Source organism: Bacillus rossius, chromosome 12 (genome assembly GCF_032445375.1).
Source record: "Bacillus rossius redtenbacheri isolate Brsri chromosome 12, Brsri_v3, whole genome shotgun sequence".
Lineage (NCBI taxonomy): Eukaryota > Metazoa > Arthropoda > Insecta > Phasmatodea > Bacillidae > Bacillus > Bacillus rossius.
The window spans coordinates 23,285,017-23,312,051 of NC_086339.1; the positions used below are offsets into that span (position 1 = coordinate 23,285,017).

At 40.1% G+C, this 27,035-nt stretch overlaps 1 protein-coding gene across 2 annotated transcripts in view; it reads right to left on the reverse strand.

The window, feature by feature from the left end:
- LOC134537705 (ATP-sensitive inward rectifier potassium channel 12-like) overlaps positions 1-15,876 on the reverse strand; it is a 302,579-nt gene extending 286,703 nt beyond the window's left edge. The window contains exons 1-2 of one of the 2 annotated variants that reach the window (XM_063378430.1): positions 15,796-15,876; positions 14,038-14,358 (exon numbers count right to left, since the gene is read on the reverse strand). In XM_063378430.1, coding sequence (XP_063234500.1) covers positions 14,038-14,333 — 296 coding nt within the window. In that variant the 5' untranslated portion in view covers positions 14,334-14,358; positions 15,796-15,876. Of the gene's footprint in view, positions 1-14,037; positions 14,394-15,795 lie in introns of those variants that run through there. The other variant, XM_063378429.1, reaches the window with a different exon arrangement.
- Positions 15,877-27,035: the final 11,159 nt, after the last annotated feature.

The following is a 27,035-nucleotide window of genomic DNA, read 5'->3' on the forward strand; positions in this document are numbered from 1 at the left end:
CGTATGTAACTTTGCAGTCAGAACGTAAAAAGGTTCTCTCTGCATATTTTGACACGAATAAGCCTTCAAAAAAATTATATTTTTAGCACTAAATTATAAGTTATATGAATTATTATTTAAAAATATATGTATAATATTCAAGCTGGGAAAGTATTAACCCAGTCCGAAAGGCACCCTTTGGTAAATGGGGGTGAGGGACGAGGCTGATCGTAAAAATAGCCCTGGCATGATTTCCGAACCACATGCCTGAGGCTGGACTCGACCATCGACATCCGCAGTCCCGAGTTGGCGTGGTCACAGTTTTTCGTCACGGATTCAGACGCAAATAGCCTGCAGCCAAACGATTAAGAAACGTGCGGAGCTGTGCGAGATATTTCTTTTTTCCGGTCGGGAGGGAAACGGTGTTGGTAGCACTGCAGGGAATGGCAAGGAGACGAGGACATCCTTCTGGTAAGCAAAGCCACGTTGCCTGATTAGTCAGATCACTGGCGTCCCACGCTATAGTTTTATTTTTGTAAATGGAACTGAAATAAACATGTGAACTTACAGGTGTTTTATCATTTGGTACATTTACATAAAAGCAACTGTATCGCCACAAAAACCAAAATTGTTCGCAGTAATACTGGGTTCGGATTCTTACCCGGACATTTATGATTCGTGTTGTACCAGTACCTCCAATAGTTAAAGTTATTGGTAAAACGTTCCCTCGATACGATTTAGCTTTGTTATAAAGTACATTAAATTTGCAGACTTTTCAACTGAACCTCCGATTAAAAAAAAATTCTTTGTAGTTCCATGACATTTTTATTTTCTTATAGTCTACGGAGGACTACCTCTTACTAGTTCTATGTTCCTTCATAAACAAGGTGAGCACGTACGATCTTCTCTGATTACATCGTTTTCGAAGAAACTTAACGCTCAGCTTTGAAAATGTAAAAAAACATTAAAAAAAACGTTTACTTCAGGTTTCCAGATGTACTACTATACGATGTCCCATCTTTCTACCGCCTTCCTTAGTCTACAAATTGGAAATTATTAATTAATTCACAAACTTCGACAATTAATCAGCACTTGTTCTCACGCGATGTAGAGGTACTGGCGTTGGGCTAATCTCGTTAGCATACTAATATATTTTCTTCTTCGTACGCCAACAATATCAACTACATTTTGCAGAGAATTAGTTTAATGAAGTGAGTCAAATTGATGATTATGTCATTTTGTCCACTATTTTTAATTTAATGGTAATAAAAAATACAAATAAAACTTACTAAAAAGGTAATTACTATCCTTGCTGCGCTATCAGGTGTTGATGCAATCTTGTACTTATAATTAAAACGTGCGAACTCAAATAGTTTATTTGGAAAACGGCTATGGACGTCATTATATAAATAACTAAGCGTAATAATGCAGTATAAAACGACTTGTCCAATAACTTTGTGGAAACTTTTATTCATTAACAAGATCTGAGTGATCATGTATGCAATGAACTAAAATTGTCAGCAAGTCTTTCAGGACTTACCAGAGATGTGTAACATCTAACGAGCATATTCATGTGGTCTCATGTCGCAAATACACTTATAATACGAAACTCGGGCCTCTAACACGAAGATTTAAGTAGAATTCTTTAAAATAATGCCGAACGTGATAACTGCACGCAAATTGTGTTTTCAACTACACGTAGTTTCCGCATCCGCCGTTAGAATTCTCTACCGGAGCAGCTACATCGACTATCGAATCATCCGATTTGCAGGGCTAAATTTAAAACTAAATAATGAAACGGCTCCGATAAAAGCAGAAAATACTTGAAAAAAAATACTAAACCTTGTGTTTGGGCCTGATTTACAAGGAATTTTATTAAAAGATACTGCCCCTCTGGTTAAAATACATCGAAAAGTTAATACTATAAAGTTTTCCTTTGTATTTGTGAACTTAGGTTCGCACCATCCGTTACAGATGGCAGCACCGTGGTTACACATTCCCGTTCCATGCAATTGTCGTTCTATTCACGAAATTACTCCTACCAAATGCCGTATACCGAGCGCTAAGATGTTACACATCAAAAATTTATATTTAAATTAAAATGTAAAAATAAAAACTGGCCCTTATTCGAGGGTGGTTTCATAGTTCGTCAAGCTAACAGAGATATCTGCTGTGCCTGCTGCACTACGCGAATCGCGCGCGTTTTTACGCGAACCACGCCGTCACAGTACTTCCACTCGGTAAACGCGCACGTGTTAACGCCTTTCGTTCCACTTCGCTGGGTCGACGTGTCGGTCTGTTGGGGCCGGTGCCGACGCACGACGGGCGGAAACTGTCACTCAAGTTCCGCGACATCGCCTGACATCCACGGCCCCGTCGCAAGACTGCCTTCACCGCCCTCAAACAAACCCGCCGGGCCGTGCCGCCAGCGAAGCAGGTGCGGAATAAGGGCCCTTACACACAGCTGCAGTGTTGCCAATCCAACGACTTTTTTCCCCGCCAGAAATGACGACTTCCGCTTAAGTCTTAGCGACAAATAAAAAAAAAAGGTTAAGACGACAAAAGCGAAACTTGCCAGATTGATACGTAAGGAATGCGTGCTAGTATGCGAGTGGGCTGGTATGCGAGTGAGCAAGTATGCAAATGTGCAAGAAGTATACGAGTACGCCGCAAATTTGCGAGCGTTCTGTAATTTAAATATGTCATCGAACCCCCTCCAACCTCCTCCCCCCCTCCTCCTCCTCAACGACCATCTTATCGTTACGCTTTCATTACGTTGCGATGACGTCGTCGTCGTCGTCGTCGTCTCGACTTAACGCTGAAAACCAGCTCGTTATTGTTCTGGAACTATCTGAAGCGGAAGTGTGGTGTGGATACGACGAGTGTTCGATCGCGCGCGAATCAGCCGCAGGCAGCGCGACGGGAGCGCTAAACAACGTCACTGGCGGGAAGGTCGGGCGGGCATGGTGCGCACGCGCCTTTTATCTGAAGGCCGGATATCCCCCTAACACCCTCCTCCCACTCCCACACCCCTGGTGGTGGTGCTTCTCTTACACGTACACACACACACACGCACGCACTCCGAGTGGCCATCTGTCATCCGCTGTTCTTTATACGTGAGCACTTGTGTGCGGGCATCCGCGTGCGAGATGTCCCCCCCCCCCTACCTAACACCCACTGCCGTGCGCGCCGGGAGGCAACCGGATGCGACTTGTCGCAGTTTTTCGCGCGCCTCGTTTGCCGCGCGCGACAGAGGAACGCGACTTTGCGCCGATGTCCCCACATTCATTGAGGCGCACCGTGTGTTCCACATCTCCAATAACAACAACACAGGAAGTTTGTCCGTCCGTCTGCGCATATAGCCTGTATATACCTGTTTGTGGTTCGCGTAGCGCCGTGTGATTTGGTGCATATAGATACTCCCGGTGAGGAGAGAAGTGAAGGGAGAGATCCTCTTCATACACACACATATTGGTGTGTGTGTGCCTCGGACACATAAGAAACTATTTTCACTTTTGGGCAGAATGCACGTTTAACCAACCATAAACTCGACAATCGTTTGACGCTCTTTCTAGTGGCATGCAACACTAAGATCCACGATATGTCAAAAACTTCGCATATTTTGGGTAGAAAATAGTAGAGCAAATAAGTGAGACACTAATAATAAAATTCTCTTAACTGCTCTCATAAAAAATGTGTTTTTTGTGACAGTATCTTACGCCTCCGAGGTGTGTGCGTGTGTAAAAATAAATATATAGATATATAGTGATTTTCAAAACCTTATACGGATAAAGAAGTGTGTCAGACAACTGTGAGACTCTTTTGCACGTTTTTGTCGTCGTGTATGTTACAATAAATTGTAAAACAATTTATTTGCAGCATATTTCACTTTTTACTGTTTATTCCTTTCTTTGCCCCAGTCGTGTGAGATGGTTAAAATTATATTTACGATTTCAGCTCAGAATGAAATAATTTGCATTTTAATACTTCATAGAGCCTCTTTTTTTTGCTAATCTACATATAATAATAAAGTGTGTATGTATAATGAGCAATACCAGAGTGTTCTACGAATAGATTACATAGCGAAGCAAAGGAACATCATCTAGTACTCAGCTTCGCACTGGTAAATTAATATATTTTTTAACAGAGGAAGTTTTATTTTAAAAATCAATATAAAAAACTTACATCATTATTATTTTAAAGTTACGAGCCTTTTTTTTCGGATCTGACCTTCAATTCAAATTATTTTTAACCAATGCTGTGTCGGCAATTTAAACAATAATTTCATAAAGACTGGAGCAAGATATGAAATATATGTTCACTTATGACACACAATTATAAACTGGCAGCTGTTTCTCCTTAAAAACAGAAGCACATTCGCACGGTGTCTATTTAGAACATACCATATACTTTTTTTTAGATTTTAATTTTGCAGTGACAATTGACTTTAAATAATAAACTGGTATGAAAACCAAAGAGCAATAGATCCCGACTTGACAACTCATATTGTCAAGAACCGAAATATAATTCACAATGGCCGCCAAACTCAGGGTGCCGTTACATCACATCAGTCACGGTTTTTGGAACGAGATGGAATTTTTTTCTCTCTCTCGCAAAACCTCTTTCAAACACAGCTGCACCGCTGTCGTCGAATGAACTCACGAACATAAAACCTCTGACCTAGTTCTGACTACGGCTTTCAAATGGATCAAACGAACATTCCGCGGGTGGTTATGTTAACGTTGACCTTGAACCAGAGCTTTGGGCGAAGCTTGAACTTATGTACTCACGCGGGCTGAGTGAGATTACGACGGCAAAGTTTGCCCACCCCACCGTGGTAGAGTTCTAATAGATTAAATTCCGTTCGTTTTATTTTATTTGGATTTATAGTCCGCCGACATCCAAATTAGTGCAGAAGATAACTCACAACTGCGCAAAACAGGGTTTTAATTGAAAAAATATATATTTTTTTATCATTGGTACAATTTTTGGTGTGTAAACATCTTAGCTCTCGTTCTACGGCATTTGGTAGGAGTAATTTCGTGAAAATATAAAGATGGCTGACCCACGTAGAACAACATAAACCCATGTTTAGTCACTTTCGTAAACATTAGGATACATGTACCAAAAGTATTGGTGTGGCAAATGAAACTTTATGATAGTGACACTATCCCGGAATATATTGGGTGGACTAAAATAGTCAGAATAAAAAGTAGTCACAATTTAAAAATACATTAAAGGACTGGCATTACCATTATAATAAATATTCTCCTTGCAAAACTACAACGGGCTCGGTAGCACAGCGGCAGAGCGCGCGCTTGTTCACCTCAAGCGACGTGGTTTGAATCTGGTCACTCGAATTATTTTTAATTTTTTTAATCAAATATAATATTATATAATAATGTTAAAATCAGCTCAATAACATTAAGGTTTGTGTGTAAGAAGTATTTACAGACTAATGTCAGTCGTTTAAGAAAAACCAAATTTACTAACAAATACTTAGTGTTATAACATGTGTTAATTTAACCATACTTCCGATCGCGACCCCCCCCCCCCCCTTTTTTTTATCGAATATTGAGAAATAGTTTTTAAAAAAAAGGGGGGGGGATGGAGAGTTAAGTTTGGGTATGTAATTTAATACCTCTTATTATAGTAGATCCAGTTTAACTTGTGTAATTTACCAATTAATTCTTGTATTTCCTCAAACATAAGCATTTACAATTACAAGAATACTTCTACATCCATAAAATCAAATCGAAAAATAGACAAAAGTAATATGGCTACTCGTGAGGTGAAGCAGTTCTCTAACCTCTTAAACAATATCAGGTAACCTCTAAGCTTAATTAAGTGATAGCAACTGTAGACTATTTGAATTTAAACTTGATCAATATTTACAAAGTTACCTTAGCTGAAAAGGTTAATTCAGTATCAAACAAAATCATTTAAGCTTAAAACACAAAATGTTTAGTCCCTAAAAGGCCTTTTTTAAGGCAGTTCTGGCCTCTTGAAAAGTCACTATTAAAACTATGGATTTATCTGTTTTCTAAAAAAAAAAAAAAAATTGCAATACAAATGGTTTAAATTATACATATTTACAAAAAAAAAGATCTTACAAACTTCGAAAGTCAGATGTGGTCTGAAGTAGGTAATTTTTTGCTATAGCTCTAGTTTTTATTTACTTCTAAGGGAATTATTGGTAGGAGGAGGGCGAATCTTCCCTCCCATTGAACCGCCATTAAACTCTTTGGCAAATAAAAACCTTACACGCAAAGTTAGCGTCGCCAGATCAGCAAACGAGTGAAATGTGTACGTCTTATCACAAAAGTTTTGCTTTTAGATTATATTACAATTCTATATTCATAAATCACTTTGCGTAGAAAGATTTTTTTATGTGTTTTACTATTTTAGTTTAAATCAAACGAAACATTACAATTATGATATTCATTTTCGTATTTTCCACTGTTTGTTGAGGCTACAGCGACCAAACAAAACACAGCGATTGGAAGCGAACAGCAAGGAAAGTAGACCATTCTTGGACTTGACTCGCGGAACCGAGAGCTGTGAGCCAGCGAATCAGAGCGACCGCACTGAACTAGTCTGCTCGCAACGATCGGGATAGCCCGCTGCCCTATTTGAAGAAAGAAAGAAAAAAGAGACGCGAACGTGAAAGCGTTCGTCCTGTCGCCGAGTGAATGCACGAGCTTGTCCGCAGCTACCAGTTACTCTCCGCAAGAAATATCTTTATCTCTTTGAAAGGCGAGAAACATCTCTTTCGCTCATTTTTTTCCCCTTTCCTTTCTCGCTCTCTTCTCTTTCACGCAACTCAAGATGTGGTACAATAAAATACAGTGTTAAGTAGCTTGGCTTCTGGGTTGTAGCCGTGTCCTTGGCGAATAATTCACCGACGTTTCGGTCGACATTGCAGTCGCCCTACTGCTCCCTGATGATGGCGACTGCAATGTCGACCGAAACGTCGGTGAATTATTCGCCAAGGACACGGCTACAACCCAGAAGCCAAGCTACTTCAGACAATGGCCGTGAAAGCCTGCGAACATTATTAAAATGCAGTGTTGTCAGACGTGTCAGATATCTGGTACGTCTACCATAGTTTCGCCCTACGTGTACCAGATACTAGAATGTTTTCATATCCTGGTACGCAAAAATATCAACACCTATTTTTCAGAAGAAGAAAAAATAGTATAATGAAATGAACTGGTAAAAGCGATGAGTTCAATAACTGGCTAGAATGCATTATTTTTTACTCTGCAAAACCCATAACGTATAAAAGTAAAAAAAAAATAGAATTGCCTTTGACGCAGCTGGGTCACTGACACGTGTATTAATTTCACATGCATTGCAAATGCATTTTCACAAACATACACTTTAGTTGCAGTAATTTCAGATGTATCTTCGTTTAATGCAACTGAGGCTGTTAGTATAATTTGGTTGTATGGATACAATTGTCCAAATTCGAATTATTTTTTTTTCGAAATTTAAACGGAAAAAAATTGTAAAATAGTTGAAAATAATAATTCGTAAATTGACGTACACTATGAATTGGTGCGTATTTTTTACAAGATCGTATTATAGTTTATTCTTTTTCTTTTTTTTAGGACTAATGAGATTTGATTGAAAGTACCAGAGCGTCGATGAGCTCGGCACCCGAGCTATCTCGCGCCGCTGATAACGGCCGCTGTGGCTGTGATCGCCGAGGTCTGGAGCTTGACCCGCGCGACGCGCCGATAACGCGCCGGCAAACAGCGCTGCGCAAACACCCTCGACGCAAGGAGTTCCCACTTCTCGCGCGGTCTCGCCTATCTCCCAGCAGTTCTTGTTTGTTTGCAGACCTAATTATGGGGCCCGCCCGGCCAGGGGGGTGTGTTGGCGCTACAGGCCGTCCCACGCTTAGACTGCAGTACTGCCCGGCTTACGGCGAGCGCTGTAGCCGCGTGTTCGACAAAGTTACAGCGTCTTTCTTGTGGTCGTTACAAACTATATCCAGGCAACTGGTTTCCGAAGGATTCTTTTGTAACCAACGTAGCAGCCTGGGATTTGGTACAGCTCCAGTTGACGGTTTCTCATTGGCCCAGACTCCTCCAGATGAGTTGTGAGCCAATAGCAAAAGCAGCGATAATATTGACTGTTTGTATTTCAGCGTATCGCGAAGTGAATCAGCGAAATTTCGCAATATCTAGTAATTCAAATATGAATCGTAATAAAAACTCGTGTTGTGAACCAGTGTGACTTACCGCGGCTTCGCCTCGGTAGGAAAGAGAGGAAACTTCAGGAGTTCCTCCGAGTAGCCATGCATCACGCATGGGCAGGGGGATGAATGGAGAGAGAGAGAGAGAGAGAGAGAGAGAGAGAGAGATCGAATGAAGTTGAAGAACGATCGTGCACAAAAGACGTCGCACTTAGCAGTAAGGACTAGTAGGAACGGAAAGAGTTATTGACGTCCGAGAAAGACACATCGTGTACGGAACCGATGCTCAAGATGGCATTTCATCAGCGACGAGGGGTGTGGGAGGAGGGTTTTGGGGGAAGGTTCCCATAGTGTTAGGTAAACTCTCGCTCGCACAACTACGATCGGGCCGATAGGATCGGTCGAAAAAAAAAAAACATTAACCGCTACAGTGCGGGAAAGTTGACTCCTATAGTAATAAGAGAAACAACGTAAAATATGTGAAATAATCTGATTTCTTTGGGTAGCTCAACGTACTACAAGTTTATGGAAATAGACGAAATTATTCAACATTTTTCACTGAGTGGTAAGCACAATAAAACTTGCAAAAAATTGTCATAAATTTCCGTTCTCTTTTTAATCATTGCGCGACCGACCACATTGAAATATAATGTTTATACTTATTTAACTTTATTGAACAAAAAATAAGCATAACAAACTAAAACGTGTCGATTGTAGAATTCTAAGTAATAATAACAAAATTATATAAAGATTTTAATTCATTAATTTCTATAACCTTTAATTGCGACGGCGACCTAACGATGTCAAGCAACATTTAATTATTTACGCAATAATATTTTTAACATTACAAGAACCTTTTAACTGCCAAGAACTCATAAAACATGAACAGAAGTGACTTTAAAAAAATTTAATTGACGACAAAGTGAGCTTCCATTAAAATAAGTGACCCATAAGTGACTAAAAAAGTCACCAAGTGTGAAATGCCAAGACAAAAAAAAAAAGAGAAATTAAGAATCGATCTAAGTTACATAGTAGGTACCAAAAATTATTTTGTACACTTTAATTGCAATTGGCACAGTACAGACGACAACTGCTTAGCAACATAAGGACAGTGTAAAAACTCCAATTATTGTATGTCTACAAGACAAAAATATGTAAAACAGGTTCCGTAGACGTATCAAGAATAAAGGGGAAATTATAAAAAAAAAAATACAGGATCAGCAACGATAGCAACTAAAACAAAAAAAAAGTTAAATAAGTGACTTCTTAGAATAAAAGTGACATAAAGCTACTGACTCAATAAAACCTACCTCAAGTGAGATAAATAAAAATTACATATATTTGTAATTTTGAAAATTTACTTTAAACAACTGTATCACTACAAAATAGTGTTCTCAGTAAAACTGGGTTCGGATTCTCACCCGGGCATTTATGCTTTGTGTTGTCCCAGTACCTCCAGTAGTTACAGTTATTTGCAAACCATTTCCTGAATAACTTTCCAGTATTAACAACTGGGCATATTAATAAGCATAATAAAACAAAATTAAGTCCAATTATTGAATATTTGATTACATTTATATGGTTTAAAAATTCATGTTTGAATGAAACATCAATTTAAAATATGACATTATGCGCTAATTTGATAAACGAATACTCAGTATTATCTAGAAAAAAGTATTTCATATAGGCAAAAAATACCCATAGCCATGTCTGTAAAATGTTACAGTATCTTTCATGCAGTATTACAAACTATTTCTTGGAACTGGTTTACAAAGGAATCTTTTGTGATAGCACAGAATTTTTTTTTACTATACGATCTTGACTTGTTACGTTACGGCAGTTTAAGTTGGTGCCACCTCCCACCAGGGGTCGAACCTAGGATTACTTCGCGAGTGGGACACGTGGCGGACGTTGCTGTGAGCTGGTGGGTGGGTTTCCTCGGGGTACTCCTATTCCCCCTCCCCACCCCAAACCAAATTAATTTCGTCAATGTCCCGTTCTCTCTCAACACCCCTTCGTCGTCTTTAATAATCTCCGTGTTGACGATACGTTGGGCTTCGTTTCATTCATTCACTAATGATAGCTAAGGAAAAACATTACAGTTCAAACCAAGGGCGTATACAGTTCAGAACAAGGGGGAGAGAGGCATTTTTTCGTATTTCCCGCCTCTTATCCGGGAAGGAGTGTCCGTGATGCTATACAATAATAAACAATAACAAAGGAAAGAACAATTTTTTAAATATATATACATTTTAACAATAATTTGAGAGGATTAGTTATAATGTTTCTAATTACAGCTCCTTTTCCTTTGTTCGTGCAAAACCACTGACGGTGGCTTAACCCATTTCACCTGTGCTTCATAGTCACGTCTCAATACACGGAAGGAGAAGCACCAGTTATTTAAAATATATATTTTTAATTGTTGAACAATATTTTTTGCTTACAAAATTTTTAAACATTGACAACCAACCTGTATTTTTTTCAGGAATTTGTTGTTATAATTTTTTGTTCTTTCCTCCACTCCTCTCCCTTCGGGTAATACAAGTGTTATCTATGGCTCGTGTTGTTAAAATACATGTCATGAACATGCGAGTTACTTTCTTTTTACAAATACATTAAACTCCACGCCGTTTGCTACACAGCGTAGCGGGAGATGGATTATAAAATACGCCTTGAAAGCGTCTCGAACCAAAGACCCTCGGAGTTATCAGTGAGGGATGATCCCGCTCTACCGCTGATACCATTACGTGAAATCCAAGATGCGCTATTTTCACAACGAGACTGTGCCCCAGATGCCTCTACACGTGATTAATCGTGTGTGTTCTTTGAAGCGGCCCACAGTACAGCGTGTAGGTACAAAATATTTACCTTCAAATTACAGAAGTCGTGGCAAAATTATTTATATATTCTGCTGTATCTCAATCCATTATTTATATTCACATTCACTCGGTCTAAGAGTTAGGTGGATATTTGTATTTGTACTCAGCCCCTAGTATTTCTACAAATCAGATTACCCAAATTCATAATTAAATGACATTTTTTTTTTAAAAAGTGGTATCTTCATTTTACTTTAAAATTGGATGACGTTTTTTTTTTAAGTGAAGGTAGTGCATGCACGAGAGAATATACCACAAACCCACAATGTTAATAAAACCTGAACTCACAAGGGCGTAAAATTGAAAGTAGCCATGTGATACGGTCAACACCCACCGGCTAAATAACAGCTCCATTGTACAAATTTGATATTAAAACCTGCCTTGTTAAGTTAATACACTTTTTTCTCACGGTGAAATTACTTTGTTTTAAAATAATAAATTATTCGAGGACGCATCAAACAGACTAAAAATTTTGCGGGCAGGACACCTGTTTGTTAATCAGAACCTAACGTGCTTGTCACATTTGAGCAGCTTTACAGGAAAGTAAAAAATAAATTTGTTTTTAAATTATGCTTTTTTTCATACGCAAAAATAGTATAATTATAAATACATTGAAACCTGCTATAATTTATTAACGACGTTACACCAAATAACATTTTAAATGCTAACAAGCCTGGTAGTGTCAATCTGACAGCAGTGGGCGCCATTCACCCCACAGGATGTTCCTCGGCCGTTCTGCTACGTGCTGCTGCCAATTATTATGCCATTTTGTTGGTCCGCGTCACACATGACGTCACCCCGGACTGCTGTGTTGCTACCAAGCACACTTGTCTCTGCACGCAGGGTCGTAGCCAGGTAGAAGGTCCGTGGAATACAGACCCTTCCCGTCCAAAATTTAAAAAAACAAAAACAAAGACAGTATAAGAAACTTAGCCACATAAGGTTACAGAGAGATCATTTTGGAAAGACTATAATCCTTTGTGGGCTATAATAGTGTATTTCCTTCCCCATTGTCCCATTATAGCCCGACATGCTTCGTGCACGAAAGCCACAGGAATTGTGTTCGCACGTAGTCCATACTTAATCCATATTTACTGTAAGCAAACTTGGCATGTGTGTTATATGTATTTAATAACATTAATATATGTATGTATTATTTATTTTAACAAAAATCATCAAACATTTGACTTAAGAACGAAATATTGAAAGTAATTAAACAAAAATTCAAAATATAAAATGTTCAGGTTTTTTTTTCAAGCAAAATCATTATTTAAATTTGTATGTGTAAACTTTGGAGTTCTTGTGTGATAATAAATTTTCTTTTAAAATTCAATTAAAAAGTACACTTACTCATAAAAAATAATATTACGGTAATACTAGACTCCTTCACAAAATCCTGGCTACGGCTCTGCTATACGAACAACATAAGGGAGAACGTGTAAATTTAACCTAGTGCAAGGTGTGTGCCTACATAAATATTTTATTAATATATTGGTAATTATATATTATATTAGCAGGTGTAAAACATGGTAAACTTATATTTAGTAAATCTAAAGCGCTGGAGGTTTGATTCCCCCTCCCCCCCCCCCACAAATAATTATATAATGATTGAAAAGGTTTTTTTTTAGGATAAAATAAAGTTATTTTCGTTGTCATAATGTTAGTATCACACGTATTAAACAGATACATTGTTCGTGCTGGGAATATCGTCTGCCATCTATCGGACTGACGTGACGACACCAGGTCTCCATTCAAAAACCTCGGCGCTGTCGGGTATAAGTCTCTAGTGTGTTTGCTGTGACGTGATGTGTCGCAGAGGGCCGAATTTTTGTGTTTGCTGCACTGCAGGCAGATGCTGAGCAGCAGGCTAGCAAGGGGAACGTCATTAGTCATATTTTGTAACATACGCCAATCAGATCCGTGCTGGTTGTGCGCAGGCACAATAGAAGACGTACTTCCTAGCAAATTATGTTAATATTCAGGTTGAAAAAAATATACGTAAATATTAAAACTCTCCACGACCAGCAAGCTCATCCTTCATACCTGGTTTTTACAACGAATTGCTGAAGCGTCATCAACCTCGTTTTTATCAATCAGATGATAAAGATTTTATCAAAAACATTCCAAATAGAGTATATAAATGGTTGGTCCATGGAAAATAAAATACCAATCAGAGTAGCCCTTGACTGTATTTTTTTTTTTTGCAAATGGAACAGATATATTCATGTAATATTACAGATATTTGTAAATTTGTACATTTAAATGAAAACTGCTGTAGCACTACAAAATAGTGTTCCAAGTAATACTGGGTTCGGATTCTTACCCGGGTATTTATGCTTTGTATTGTCCCAGTAACTACAATATTTCAAGTTATTTGTAAACCTTAGCTGAATAGCTTTTCAGTATTAACTACGCACATAATAATCATGATCAACAAAATAAAGTCAAAATTTTGGATATTTTATTTTTTCCATGCTTTAATGAAACATCAATTAAAATATAATATTATGCACCAATTTTGTAAGAAATACTTAGTATTATGTCGAGAAACGTATTTCATATATGCAAAAATAACCAGCTTCCAAAAGATAATCTTTTGTAAAATTACACAAAAATGTTTTTTTCTCTGTGGTGTAAGGTTAAGGAGAACCACTGCAGTATAGACACGTGCTCACAGGCCGCAGTGGAGCCAGTGTTGCCAACTTAACTAGCTGTACGCGGACTTGAAGCACAGTTCAAAAGTTAAATATTCATTTTAAGCGGGCGGCGTAATGTTTTGGCTGTTATTTTTTTAAGCAGTCGAAATTGGCGACCTGCCTATTTTAAGGAAAGTCTGCTTTGAGAAATACACTACGCAAGTGAGAAGAAAGTTTGACGTGTTGTGGTTGTTTGTTCGGTTATAAAAGTGATGGAAGGATAATAGGGAGAGCAAAGTTGTAGGCGGAGCTTGTAAAGACGCCAGCGAGTCGTCCTACTGACCTGAAGAGGGGCGACCCCGACTCGCTCTTGCCCGTGAAGGACAGCCTGCCGAAGGACAGGTGCCGGTGGAAGGTGCCCATGAGGCCGCCGTTCTGCTGGCGGCGGGCTGCGGCGGCTGCGGCGGCGGCGGCGGCGGCGGCGGACGGCGGCTCGTCGGCCTCCTCGCTGACCGACATCTTGACGGCGACGGCGGCGGCCGGGGACACGGTGCTGCTCAGCAGGTGCTCCCACGGCGCCGACAGGTGGGGCGCGCCGTCGGCGTCGGCGTCGGCCGAGACGTCCGCGGCCATCCTCATGGCTGCCTCGTCGTGCCTCGCCCTCCTGAGAGAGGGGGCGCGCGACGCGATCGCGAGTGACGCCCGAGCGCTTCTGGCTTCTGAGCGGCGCCTCCCCTACCTCCCTGCCCCGGACCCTCCCCCTCTGGACCCCCGCGCACTGCCGCGCCGCGACGGTGCTGCCACCGCGCCAGAGCTTCCGTCGCAGTCTCGCTCCGCCTGCATCGTCGATGACACGCGCCTGACTCGCGTCGTGGACACTGGCCAAGGGCGTATCCAGCTCAAAACAGAAGGGGGGGTTGTATATTTCAGAATTACAAAGGGGGATGGATTTGTTTTCGGAATTCAACCTGTTTTGTGCGTTAATGAGCAGGGGCCGCAAATCTGTACGATTCCAACAGGGGGGGGGGGGGGGGGGGGGAGAGGGCGGATATTTGAGGGGTATGAATGCGTTGGCGTGGGTTTTAACCGACATGTCATCTCAGTATAAGTTGCTTGTATATGTTGAATACTGCCCATATTTTGGCCTATTAAGCACCAATAAGCAGAAAACTTCAAATTCACAGAACGTTTTACATAAAACACAGTTTTGTCGTTTACGTTTACCAACCCGTTTCACAGTCACGATTTTTTCAAAAGCAAGAGGACGCCCTTCTAACCTGTACTTGGGGGGCAATAAATGAAAAAAATTAAAAACAAAATCTTTTTTTACTCTTTATTTATATTTCCCCCGCCCCTCCTCACCCCAAATTTTTCTCAACGGCACAACGCGCGCGCCATACATCCCCACTGTGTGCGGCCCAGAACGCAACGCAAATTGAAATTTTCTCAGTGTTGCTCCACTTGTGAAATCTAATGAATAGAGACATGCAAAATTCGCGGATTCACTTCGCGATAGGCTAGCGTCAAAACAACTACACCTTCGTACCGCTTCTGCGACTGGCCCACATTGTATCCGGGGAACTGTGAGCCAATGGGAAACACTAAACCAAGAAAGTGCCGAATTACGGACGACAGCCTAGTTGAGACGTCTCACGCGTCAGTAGCCAATCAGCAGGTGTCATTTCCGCGAGTATTTAAAGGAATGTGGAGTCTATCCTAGAGGTCAATGAATCCGCGAATTTTGCAGGTCTCTACGTAATGAATAGAGTCCCGGAAATTTCGCGGATTCCTCTGGCCTCAGGATAAATTTCAAAGTTATAGGTGTGCTCGACCCATGTTTACTTTCCCATTGGTTGATTTATTAGCGAGAACATTTTTATCCTTGTTATTTTGCACTACCTGATTCGCTTACTTCTCTCCTAGCTGGACATCGTTGGCTCACGGTCGTAGAGGGGCGTGTCCAGATAACTGCGGTCGAATCATGAACACAGTGTGACAGTGTGGAGGTTTTCATTCTAGCTTGCGGCTAAACGAATGCGCGAAAATTCCGTGGCTCTACTAATGAAGTACAAACTGGCGTTTGAAGTATGGTTTTATTTACGTTCCACGAGTACACGCCGGGCGCAGTTCCCGCGGCGGGTCGGAGGTCTCCGGTGGCGGCCGCCCTCACAGGGCGTCGCACGCGAACAGGCGGTTCTTCTTCTGGTCCAGCTCCACGTACAGCGATGCCACCTCCTCCGCCAGCTCGTCCCGCCTGCGACACGTCCGCCCGCGTCACGCGCCCGCGCGGCGGTGTGCTGAGTGGGGGAAGCCTTCATTCCACACACAAGAGAGCCACACCCCCCAAGTTCCCCCAAGTTCCCCCAAGTTCATGCTCGCTAATTTTTCGGGAAGCCTACAACTCGAAGTAGTTTCGGTTCCCTACCACGTTCGTGCAATTTAGGATTTCTCTCAAAAATTGAAATTTAAAAAAAATCGAAGGGTTAGGTTATGTTAGGTCAGTCACAACATGCTTGTTTTCATTGGAAACTTCTGATATATCGGCTGAAATAGCGTTAATACCAAAACGCAAAACTTCGGAAATCTTCGGAAATTCTTACAGGGAACCGAAACTACGTGAGTTGTAGGCTTCCCCTTTTATTCCCCCCCGTTCTATCTCATTGTATAAACCGGCGTGGCATTAAAACATTGTGGATGGTTGGTTATATTAGGTTAAGTATAGCTACATTAAAAAATACTGTAAAATCATTTTATGGTTGCTTAGCAAATAACTTTTTAACATGTAGCTATCCAGGGCTAGGAAAACCGTTTACACGATATTTCACAGTATCTTTAATGTAGCTGTCCTAACCAAATGAACCGTCCACAATGTTTTAAAGTATTTATAATGTAGCTAAGCTAACCTAATTGACCATTAGTTATCATGAGTTACAATGAACAAATAAAAAAAAAACCGAAGATGCAAGATCGGGCGTTTGGCTCTCTCGTCTGCGAAAAGAAGGCTTCCCGGTGTGCAGCAGTGAAGAAGGCCTTTTAGACGTGGTGACTCGGTGGGCGATACAGATAGAGGGGTGCCGTGATCGCACCCCGAGTGAAGTTTGGCAACCCTGCGCGGGGCGAAAAGGAGACGCGCGCGCTAACCTGCAGCGCAGCTTGCCGGCGTCCTGTTCCAGATTTCCGAGCGCCAGGTCCATCGAGTTCTGCGCCGCCGTCATGGCCGCCTGCCGCTCGCTCAGGCGCTCCCTGATCCTGCCCAGCTGGCGCGACAGCCCGTCGTTCGTCTCCTGCCCGCCAGGGGGGAGAGGCCCTCCGCCTCAGTACACACACACTCTGTTCCCCGACGGCACCGCTTCCGCCTCCGGCGCGGTGCTAGCTTCGACGTGCCCCGGTTGCCAGATGTACGCCATAGAGCACGCACACACATAGACACACCCTCATAGCTGGAATAAATTTTAAAAATTTATCTGAAAGATTGTATTTTGTAAAGTAATATTTCGAATTAGAATTTTGTAAATACATTTTTCCTGTTGTTATTTCATCAAGAACTTCATCTGATAGTACACCTTTTTTTTCCCCAAAGAGTAGTAAATGAAGAAAAAAAACATGGTTTAAACTGTTTTTTTTTCTTCAAAAATTTCTTTGTATAACCTAATATTAAAAATAATTAGCCTCTTTTCGAGCATAGAACATATTTTATGGAATTCATTGTTATTAATAGTGACCGACTGCTTCAAATACAGTTACTCCCGTTGGTGTTTAGCATTGAATTGTTTTTGTCATAATGACTACAACTGTAATAATACTGCCAGTAGACAGCTGATTTTTGGTCATCAAAAACTCAAATAGTGATATTTAAAATACATGTTATAAAATAAATTTTATGTTAACAAGCCGGATAGTATCAATCTGGCAACAGTGGAGGACATTCACTCTGTACTGAAAACTAAGCGCGAGACAGACTGTACACGGGTACTTCGATTGTGGCTGATGGCGGAAACAGATCCCCAGTCCCCCAAAAATTTATAAAATGTTTTTGTCTTCGCTGTGTTCATCTGTGTCGACGTCGTTGTGGGAGCCAGAATATATGTTTGGGTTATCATCGTTGGGTTCGTCTGTTTGTTTCTGCGTCGGTCTTTGTCTTTATTTGCTGTTCCTGTTGCAAGTGGTATCGATCCAGAAGCGCACAAACACCAGTGTGGACCGCAAGGGCCAAGCTCTCGACCCCAGAATGATTAAAACTCTCCTGCCCCTGACAAACTCTTCTTCCTGGACCATCCTTCTTGTTCCGTACTCAACCTGCCTGTTTAATGTTGGCCATACTGAACCCCGAATAACTTTGCCTAGGCCATACACTTGTGTTCATGCAAGTTTAACCTACGTCCAACATAATCAGTTACAGTCTAGAGTCAAGACAAAATAGCTGGTAAAGGCTTCAATCTCTGCCATCGCTGGCCAATCCTCTTGCATGCTACCCGTCTTGCATGGCTAAAATCCAGCATAGGCTTAAGCCTGAGACGCACTTAAAGTCTTCCCTAAACAAGGACCTCTCCCAACCAAATACACTTAGTTTTTAGTTAGGTTAGGAAAACATTTTGAGACAACTCAGTTGCGGCCGACAGCCGCCCAGCTGTGGTGCACAGCGGGTAGTCTAACTCCAGGCGTTCAGACCGAGCAGCGGTGTCTATTCTTCCATAAAACATAACACTGTCGCTCTCTGTAACCCAACAAACGCAATCAGCGTTGATTTTCCATTAACGAATTTTGTTCTTAGAAAAGTTGTTGCTTTCGCGGATATAATTTCTAATCGAGTGGTACTCATAAATACTTGATCTTCCTGTCGGGTCAATACCATACCCAAGATCTACTGTTGTTTTCAGATACAGAAATAAGATACTAACATAAAATTATTTATTTATTCTACATTTTTAAATATTTGTGATATTTTAGGACACCATCTGAATTGCTACGTTATTATTCTAATTATTTTTGCAATGGGGGAGATTTATTTGAAACATTTTTTTTATGAAAATACGTTATTGCTGGTTTTCACTGAATGTCATAGATGAATGACCATAATACACAAAATGAACACACAAAAAGACATGCGAAAATCAGCCGATGTTAAAATGTTAAATGCATATAGGTACAGCACAAAGAATTCCGTGGAAGGAATTAGAACATAATCACAGATCATGCGAACACAGTGGGCTGACAACGACAAATGTCCTTCCTTGATTCTCTGTGTTGTCTATGCATTTAACATCTGTGTTTGTGTATTCATCTTTCTTGTCCATTATTGTAGTTTCTCTATGACAAACAGTAAAAACCAATAATAGCTTATGTCTATAAAAATATTGTGTATATATTTACACTGATGTAATCGTACCAAAGTAATCACCTTCGATACATGTATATGAACGAAAAGATACGATGAGAGTTAATGAAATTAGAATGACACATTGACGGAATTAATTTTTTTTTTTGGGGGGGGGGGGGGGGTTCCTCAAGAAAACCCAAATGCTCATATAAACGTTCGTCACTTTTTTTAATTCGCGAAAAATCCGTTGGATTTTAACTAAACCCAAATCGCCTTAATTAGGAGATGCACACAAATTTTTTTTTGTAAATGGAACAGAAATATTCATGTAAAATTTCGATATTTGTGATTTTATACGTTTAAATAAAAACAACTGTATCACTACTAAATAGTGATCGGGAGTAATACTGAGTTCTGATTCTTACCCAGGCATTTATGCTTTGTGTTGTCCCAGTACCTACACTATTCAAAGTTAACTGCGCTCATAATTAGATTATAAAACAAAGCAATGGCAAATTAAATAATATTCGATTATCTTCTCCGTAGTTTAAAAAAAAATATGCTTGAATGATACACCAATTAAAATGTAAAATTGTGCACTAATTTTCGTGAGTTGGACTCACGCAAAAATAAACCATAGCTGTGTGTTGTACAAATTTACAAAATCTTTCCTGTAGTACAACAAACTATTTCTTGGAAACTTGTTTCCAAAAAAAAATCTGTTTGTTTGGAGCACGGCTTCTGGAGGGATGACTGCGTGGAACTGAGTGGACTGGATGGTTCCGCCCCACCACGCCGCCAGCCGGGAGCTCACCTTCTGCTTCCTGACGAGCTGCGTGGTCTGCTGCAGCTTGTGGAACAGCTTCCTGTACTCCGCCTCGCGCGCGGCCACGGCGGTCGTCACCTGCGCACAGCCAGGACACGTCATCCCCCAGACATGATGGTGCACCCCCCACCACTTAAACCAACTATTGTTTCCCCCCCTTGCTAAAATTGCCCATATTGTTCGACAACACTGGCACCACGAGAAGGCTATGGGGGGATGCTGTCATAACTTAGAAACACACAACTTAGAAACACACAACTTAGAAACACATAACTTAGAATTTTCTAAGTTATGACCGTTATAAGTTATGACATTCTACGTTATGAAGTTTCTAAGTTGTGTGGTTCTGCGTTGAGTGTTTCTAAGTTACGTGTTTCTAAGTTGTGTGTTTGTAAGTTGTTTTAGTTCTAAGTTAAAAAGTTTGTAAGTTGTGTGATTCTGCGTTGTGTGTTTCTAAGTTATGATCTTTCTAAGTAGCGTGTTTCTAAATTATGATCTTTCTAAGTTGTGTGTTTCTAAATTATGATCTTTCTAAGTTATCTAAGTTATGACAGTTCTATTTTATGTGGTGTTCCCGGTATATGGGTAGCCGTGAGCGGGAGAGTTACTAGGGCCGGCAGGGAGGTGGAAGGCTGACCTCCTCGGAGCGGGGGCGGCGCGCCGCCAGCGTCGCCGCCACGCGCCGCAGGTAGTCCGGGTCGGCGCGGTGCTCGCGCCAGTCGTAGTCGGGGCACAGCTGCTGCAGGCGCGCGCGGCCCGCGCCCAGCCTCGCCTCGGCCTCGCGCAGCGCCGCCTCGAAGCAGCGGCGCAGGTCTGCCTGGTCGCGACCCGTCACCGCCTCCAGGTCGGCTCCGCGCTCGCCCGTCACCTGCCGCGCATCGGCGTAGCTGTGCTCATCATGTTGGAGGGGGGGGGGGGAGACAAATAATGATTTTGATGTCATGTAAACCCCATTCCCCTCTTACCGGGGGTCCTCTACCGGAAAATTTTGATTTTAAAAGAGCAAAATAGCGCTTTTTATGCAGTTTTTTGTATCCAACCATTGGATACATCGATGTTAAAATTATTATTGTTTCCTTAAGAGGCCACTCCAGTGTTTCAGGGGCTCTACGCAACCTGCGTTAACCTCATAAGATTCAATGCTATTTTCATTTTGCTTATAACTTATTAACTAATATAGATTTCGAAATGATGCTTGCTTGATATGTAAGACAACGATGCTCTTATCAAAGCCCCTTTCTTCAAAAATGTGCATAAATTATGGTTCAAACCTAGACAATAAACTTATGCATATTAGTAAAAATTAGAATAAAACCATAATTTATGCACGTTTTTGAAGAAAGGGGCTTTGATAAGAGCATCGTTGTCTTACATATCAAGCAAGCATAATTTCGAAATCTATATTAGTTAATTAGTTATAAGGAAAATGAAAATAGCATTGAATCTTATGAGGTTAACGCGGGTTGCGTAGTGCCCCTGAAACACTGGAGTGGCCTCTTAAGATAAAAATTTAATGAGTGAAGAAATTACAAATAAAGTTGGGCAGAATAATATTATAAAATAAAAATATGACGGTCTAGAAAGTTGGGGGGGGGGGGGGGGACAATCCCCACCACACAAAAGGTTCAGGGGGACACGTCCCCCCTGTCCCCCCCCCCGGTTCCTACGCCCCTGCCTGCCGGCCCACGTGCCTCGTGTCGCCTCTCTCCGACTTCACCGCCGTCCGCGTCAAGTCGCCGGAGCGATTCAACAATCGATAGTCAACATTTTATTTTGACGTGACGTCTAATAAATAGGGACCGGAAAAATTCGCGGGTTCAATGCCCTGTAGGATGAACTCCATAGTTATATGTAAACTCGGTCAAATGTCACCCACTCATTGTCTGCTGTCTTGTGAGACGTCCCAACGTAACAGCCTGTGATTCGATAAAGCTTTGGTTTGGTGTTTCTAATTGCCCCAAAGTCATCCAGGTGAGTTGCGAGCCAATAGCAAAAGCAGCACTGAGGTATAACTATTTGTATTTTAGCCTATTGTGAAATGAATTCGCGAATTTTTCCGGTCTCTACTAATAAATAGGGACCGAAAAAATTCGCGGATTCAAAGACCTCTAGGATAGCCTCCATTATCCTCTGCATTTCTCAAGTGAACACGCGTGTTCATTGGGTACTAAATTATTGTGAGGCGTCTCCACTGGGTGGCCTGTGACTCGACGCTTCTTTGGTCGATAGTCTCTCATTGGCCCAGAGAGCTCCAGTTAAACTGCGAGCCAATAGCAGAACCAGCAGAATTGTACACATGTTTGAATTTCAGCCTATCACGAAATGAATCCGCGAATTTTTCCTGTCTCTACTAATAAATCGATGAACGCCGGCTGCACGCACGAAAAAGTGTCCCGTTTCGCAGATTGTCCCGTTACGCTGTGTTCCGTTACGCTCATGCATTGTACGCTCGCGCCGCATCTATCTCTCTTCCACTCTATTGGAACGACCATCGATTATGACTTTTTCGAGGCACATTAAACTTGAAACACTCCCATTCGTTTCCTAACTTTTCCTATCATCGTCCTGTCCTTAACAGAATAACACAGATTGGAAGAAGTTAAATAGCAAACGTGTATAAAAGTTATAGTTAAAATAATCTATTCGTTAAAGTTATAAACGTATTTGAATTAATGAGTGCAAATGAAAGTAAATTTATCAATTAAATTGTAGATTTCATTTCACTCCTTCTTTGTATCCATACAAAATAGTGATAATTCAATAAAAAATGATTAAATTTTATTCATAAAAGTATGCAATCATTTCATCAATGTTTTGTTATGACGTTGTCACGTTAAACTATCGTCCGTAAACCGACTTTACAGACAACCAACTAATTTTTTTTTTTAAGTTCGAACATTCCGACATGGACACTGAGTAGCTGTCAGATGCTCGATACAATCTCAGAACGCTGAAAAGGATTTCACATGACGGACTGACTAAGCGTATTTTACCTACTTATTTTATTTTCCTCAGTTGTTATAGATGCGATCCAAAGGTAACAAACCACCGTTTAAAAAAAACCTCATTTAATAGACAATATTATTAAATATTAATTTAAGTATTTTTTTCTGCTATTTATTATTGATTTCAAACAAGACCAAGCTTTGTGGAGGACAGATGAGAAAGGTTTGGTTTTACTGGTGGTTTCAACGCCTTTGAAGACCTAACTATTTTCTACAGCTTATTTTTTTATATATATAATTTTGCTTTGATAGAACATAGTATTTAATTGTAACTGAATGCCTGAGATCAACGGTGACTGGCTGCTACGGAGAGTTTTCACATGTGAAGGTATTGGCGTTTGGTATTAATTTTGAAGTTATGCTTCTTTAGACAGGATAAAAGAATCTACATCAAAATAAAAGTTATATATATATATATATATGTGTGTGTGTGTGTGTGTGTGTGTTTAAAACATAAACTTTAGTGATTTATATTGAATACTGGTCCATATAAATTAAAGAATATATTTATTGTGAATATTAGTGATATAAATTGAGTTTATAAACTCAATTTCTATCAGTAATATTTTCAAAAGTTTTTATATAACTGAGGTTATTTACGTACCTATGATTTATTTTCAATATAAATTTTTACATTATTAATTAATAAATAATTAAAATTAACAAATTAGAATAAATATTAAGCCTATTTATTGATTATTCTTATTAATTAAAAATTTATCACTATTATTTTACTAAATTAATTAATTTTATACACGTGTTTGTATTAATATTGAATAATGAGTATTTATTAAAAAATGCATTAAAAAAATTACCCCAGTCCCTATATTATTTTATTTCTATTAATTATTTGAATGCAAAATTAAAGTGGTTTTTTTTTTTTTTTTACGCCAAATAAGTAACTTCCAACGCATTAATTTGCCATTAGTTTGTGGTCCTTGAAAAATGCTGATATGTGTAATGTGATCTCTGCCTGAACTGGCTCGAGGTAACTTTCCAGTGTTAAACTTGAAAGAGAAACCGCGACGTTTTTTGAAAGCAACGTGTCGTTCGTTTGTTTTGTTGTACGGGCGGCCGCGAGGCGAGGCGAGGCGAGGCGATGTCACCTGCTGCGCGGCGCTGCGGAACTCGAGCAGCTCCTGCTCGGCCGCGCGGCGCAGCGCCGCTCCCCGGTCCGCGGCGAGCGGCGACACCGCGGCCAGGAACTCGGCGAGGCTGGCGCGCTGCCCCAGCGCCCGCGCGGCCGCCGCCAGCGGGCCTCCCCCCTCCTCCTCATCACCCTCCTCCTCGTCCTCCTCGCTGGAGGAGGAGGGGGGCGCGGCGGAGGGCGTCACAGTCGTCACGGACACGCGCTGCAGCAGCCGCGGCGGCGGCGGGACCAGGCATGTGCGCGCCGTGTGCCGCGGGCTCGCCGTCTGCACGAGTACAACACATGGCTGTGGTTATCTTTGCACGTATCACATACGAACTTTCTGATAGTACTAACTACATACTTCTTACGAATATTGCCGAATACATAATTTTACATTTTAATTTATGTTTCATTCAATAAATTGATTAATTTTTTTTGGTTTCATCGTGCTTATTTATGCACGCAGTTTATTCAGGGAACTGTTTACGACCAACTTGAACCACGGGAGGTACTGGGACAACACAAAGCATGAATGCCATGGGTCGTAATAATCCGTTACTGATTATTTATTACTGCGATCACTGAATTTAATAATAAATTCCTTTAGTTGAGCATCTGCGTACTTCACTTCCAATTCGGAAAGACCAATTGATCAGGGACGTAACTACAAAAGGGGCTGATGGGGCTTGTGCGCCCCGGGCGTTGCATTGGCGGGGGGGGGGGGGGGGGAGGGAGGTTTGCCGCTAAACTGGCAGAGTAATTTTTTTACTGTATATATTTACTTGAACGTCGTAGTGCTAGAATACACACACACAGATATATATATATATATATATATATATATATATATATATATATATATATATTGGAGGGTAGATGAACTGGATTATTTTTATTGAACAATATAATCATGTACATCGTCAAATATTTAAAAACTGGTATTTATCGTATACTATCCAACTTGCAATGCATTAAAAATGAAATGACTGCAAATAAATCTATTTATTTACCATCTAATTTAACTCAAAAATATATTTGGAATAGTGGAATTAATGATATGAGGATATGAGGTGTTGTCGTAAAAGGTTATGATTTGGTTGGTTTTAAAAAAAAGGATGGGGTTCGCCAAGATGAGTTAGTCTGGATACGGTCCCTGCAAGTGATATCACTTCCGGGGCCAATGTAAGTATAGATTTAATATAAGTAAATACTTCAGGCAAATCCTCACACGGCCTTCATTCAAATTCAATTCAATCAAAACCCCACTTTAGTTATAACGTTCTATAACTGCAAATATTAAAAAAAAAAAAAATTGTACCCGATTTCGAAATTGCATTCAATCGGGCGGGGCAAGTGAAGACGGGCGAATGTTATGCTGTAATCGCGTAACAGCAATTCAATTATTGTAAACTAAAAACTAAAACATAAACGTTTCATTATTAATGTGTTTGTAAAAAGTCTCAGGCCTATTATTAAAAAAAAAAAGGAACTGATTTAACAATTGAGTTTTTTTTTTTTTTTATGAATAGATAAAAGTGAGGAGATTTGTATAAGTTATATCACCACCACCACGAACAGGAAGTCTAATTTGGCTGATATACGAGGATGACTAAAGGAAATTTTTACTATACAGAGAATGCTGTGAGAGATAAACTCCTCTCTTCAACCAAATTTTCATGTTTCTCCATACTTTGATGAGAATTATTTCGCACTGAAACAGTCTGCATCAATCAAAGGCGGCGGATCCAGCAGGATGTTCAGGCATGGCCCCCACAAGGGTGGGGCTGGCTGGACCCCTGGGCCCAGGTCTGTTTATTTTTAAATATTTAACTATTATAATTTTTTTTTACAAACTAGAAAACGTACTAAATCCTTACTAATATTATAAATGCGAAAGTAACTCTGTCTGTCTGTCTGTTTGTTACCTTTTCCCGGCTGAACGGCTGAACGGATCGTAATGAAATTGGGCAAGGAGATAGATTATATCCTGGGGATGGACATAGGCTATCTTTTGTCTAAAAAAATAAATTTTAAATGGGTTAAAAAAATATATCTTAATTTTATGTAATGTGTGTCATAGATATACAAACAGTTAGTGTCATTCCTCTATGTCTGCCGAGCAATAGCTTTCAAGCCATTACGTTACGTTTTGCTATTGTAAGGAACTAAGTAGAGAGTAAGAAAAAAATAAAGATCTTGACAGTTTGTAGTGTCGCCATATTTGTTTCAATTTTCAATACCGTTTTTGTATATTACAATTTAAATTGCAGAAAAAAATCATGTTTCATAGACACATAAATATTGAGTGTGTGTCATTTCTTTATGTCCACGAGGTCTCACCGCGTCAATTTTCTCCTTGGGGCGAACCCGTCCGCTTAATTAAATAAACAGCTTTTATCGTTGAATGATTTCATGATTTATTTCATGAAAATCTGCTCTCATAAAAAGGTTAGTTTTATAGACATTCAATATGTCTCTCTCTCTCTCTCTCTCTCTCTCTCTCTCTCTCTCTCTCTGATAATCAATCTATGAATCGTTACAAATTTATTTCCTTTATTTTTTTAGTTTGATTTGATACATTATGATTTCACTAAAAATCAATTTCTACCCCTTCCTATTTTCATTTCCACATTACGAAGTTTCACTTCTTCCACGCGGAGGGACTCCACGCAATATTTTTGCATGCAATTAAAAACTATTTTTTAATGATGCCAAAGAAGTATAACTTCTCACACGCACCCATTTTTTAAATTTAATTTCTTCTATATATTTTTTTCTCCCTACCTAGGGCACTCATAATTCTTTTAAATTGCACGTGTATGTTTTCAATGTCATTCGAGTTGTACAATTTTTATTTGTCATATTGGTCATTATTTATACTTTGTTTCATTTTGGAAACACACGTATTTTAGGTATTATGACAAATAAAAAAAATTAGTTTCACTAACATTCTTAGGTTTTTATTGTGTGGATAGTTTCAAGTTTAATATTATGTAGGTACATAAATTCTTAAACTTATAAATTTCTTCGAAATTTATTCATAGGTTGGTAGGGCCTACTA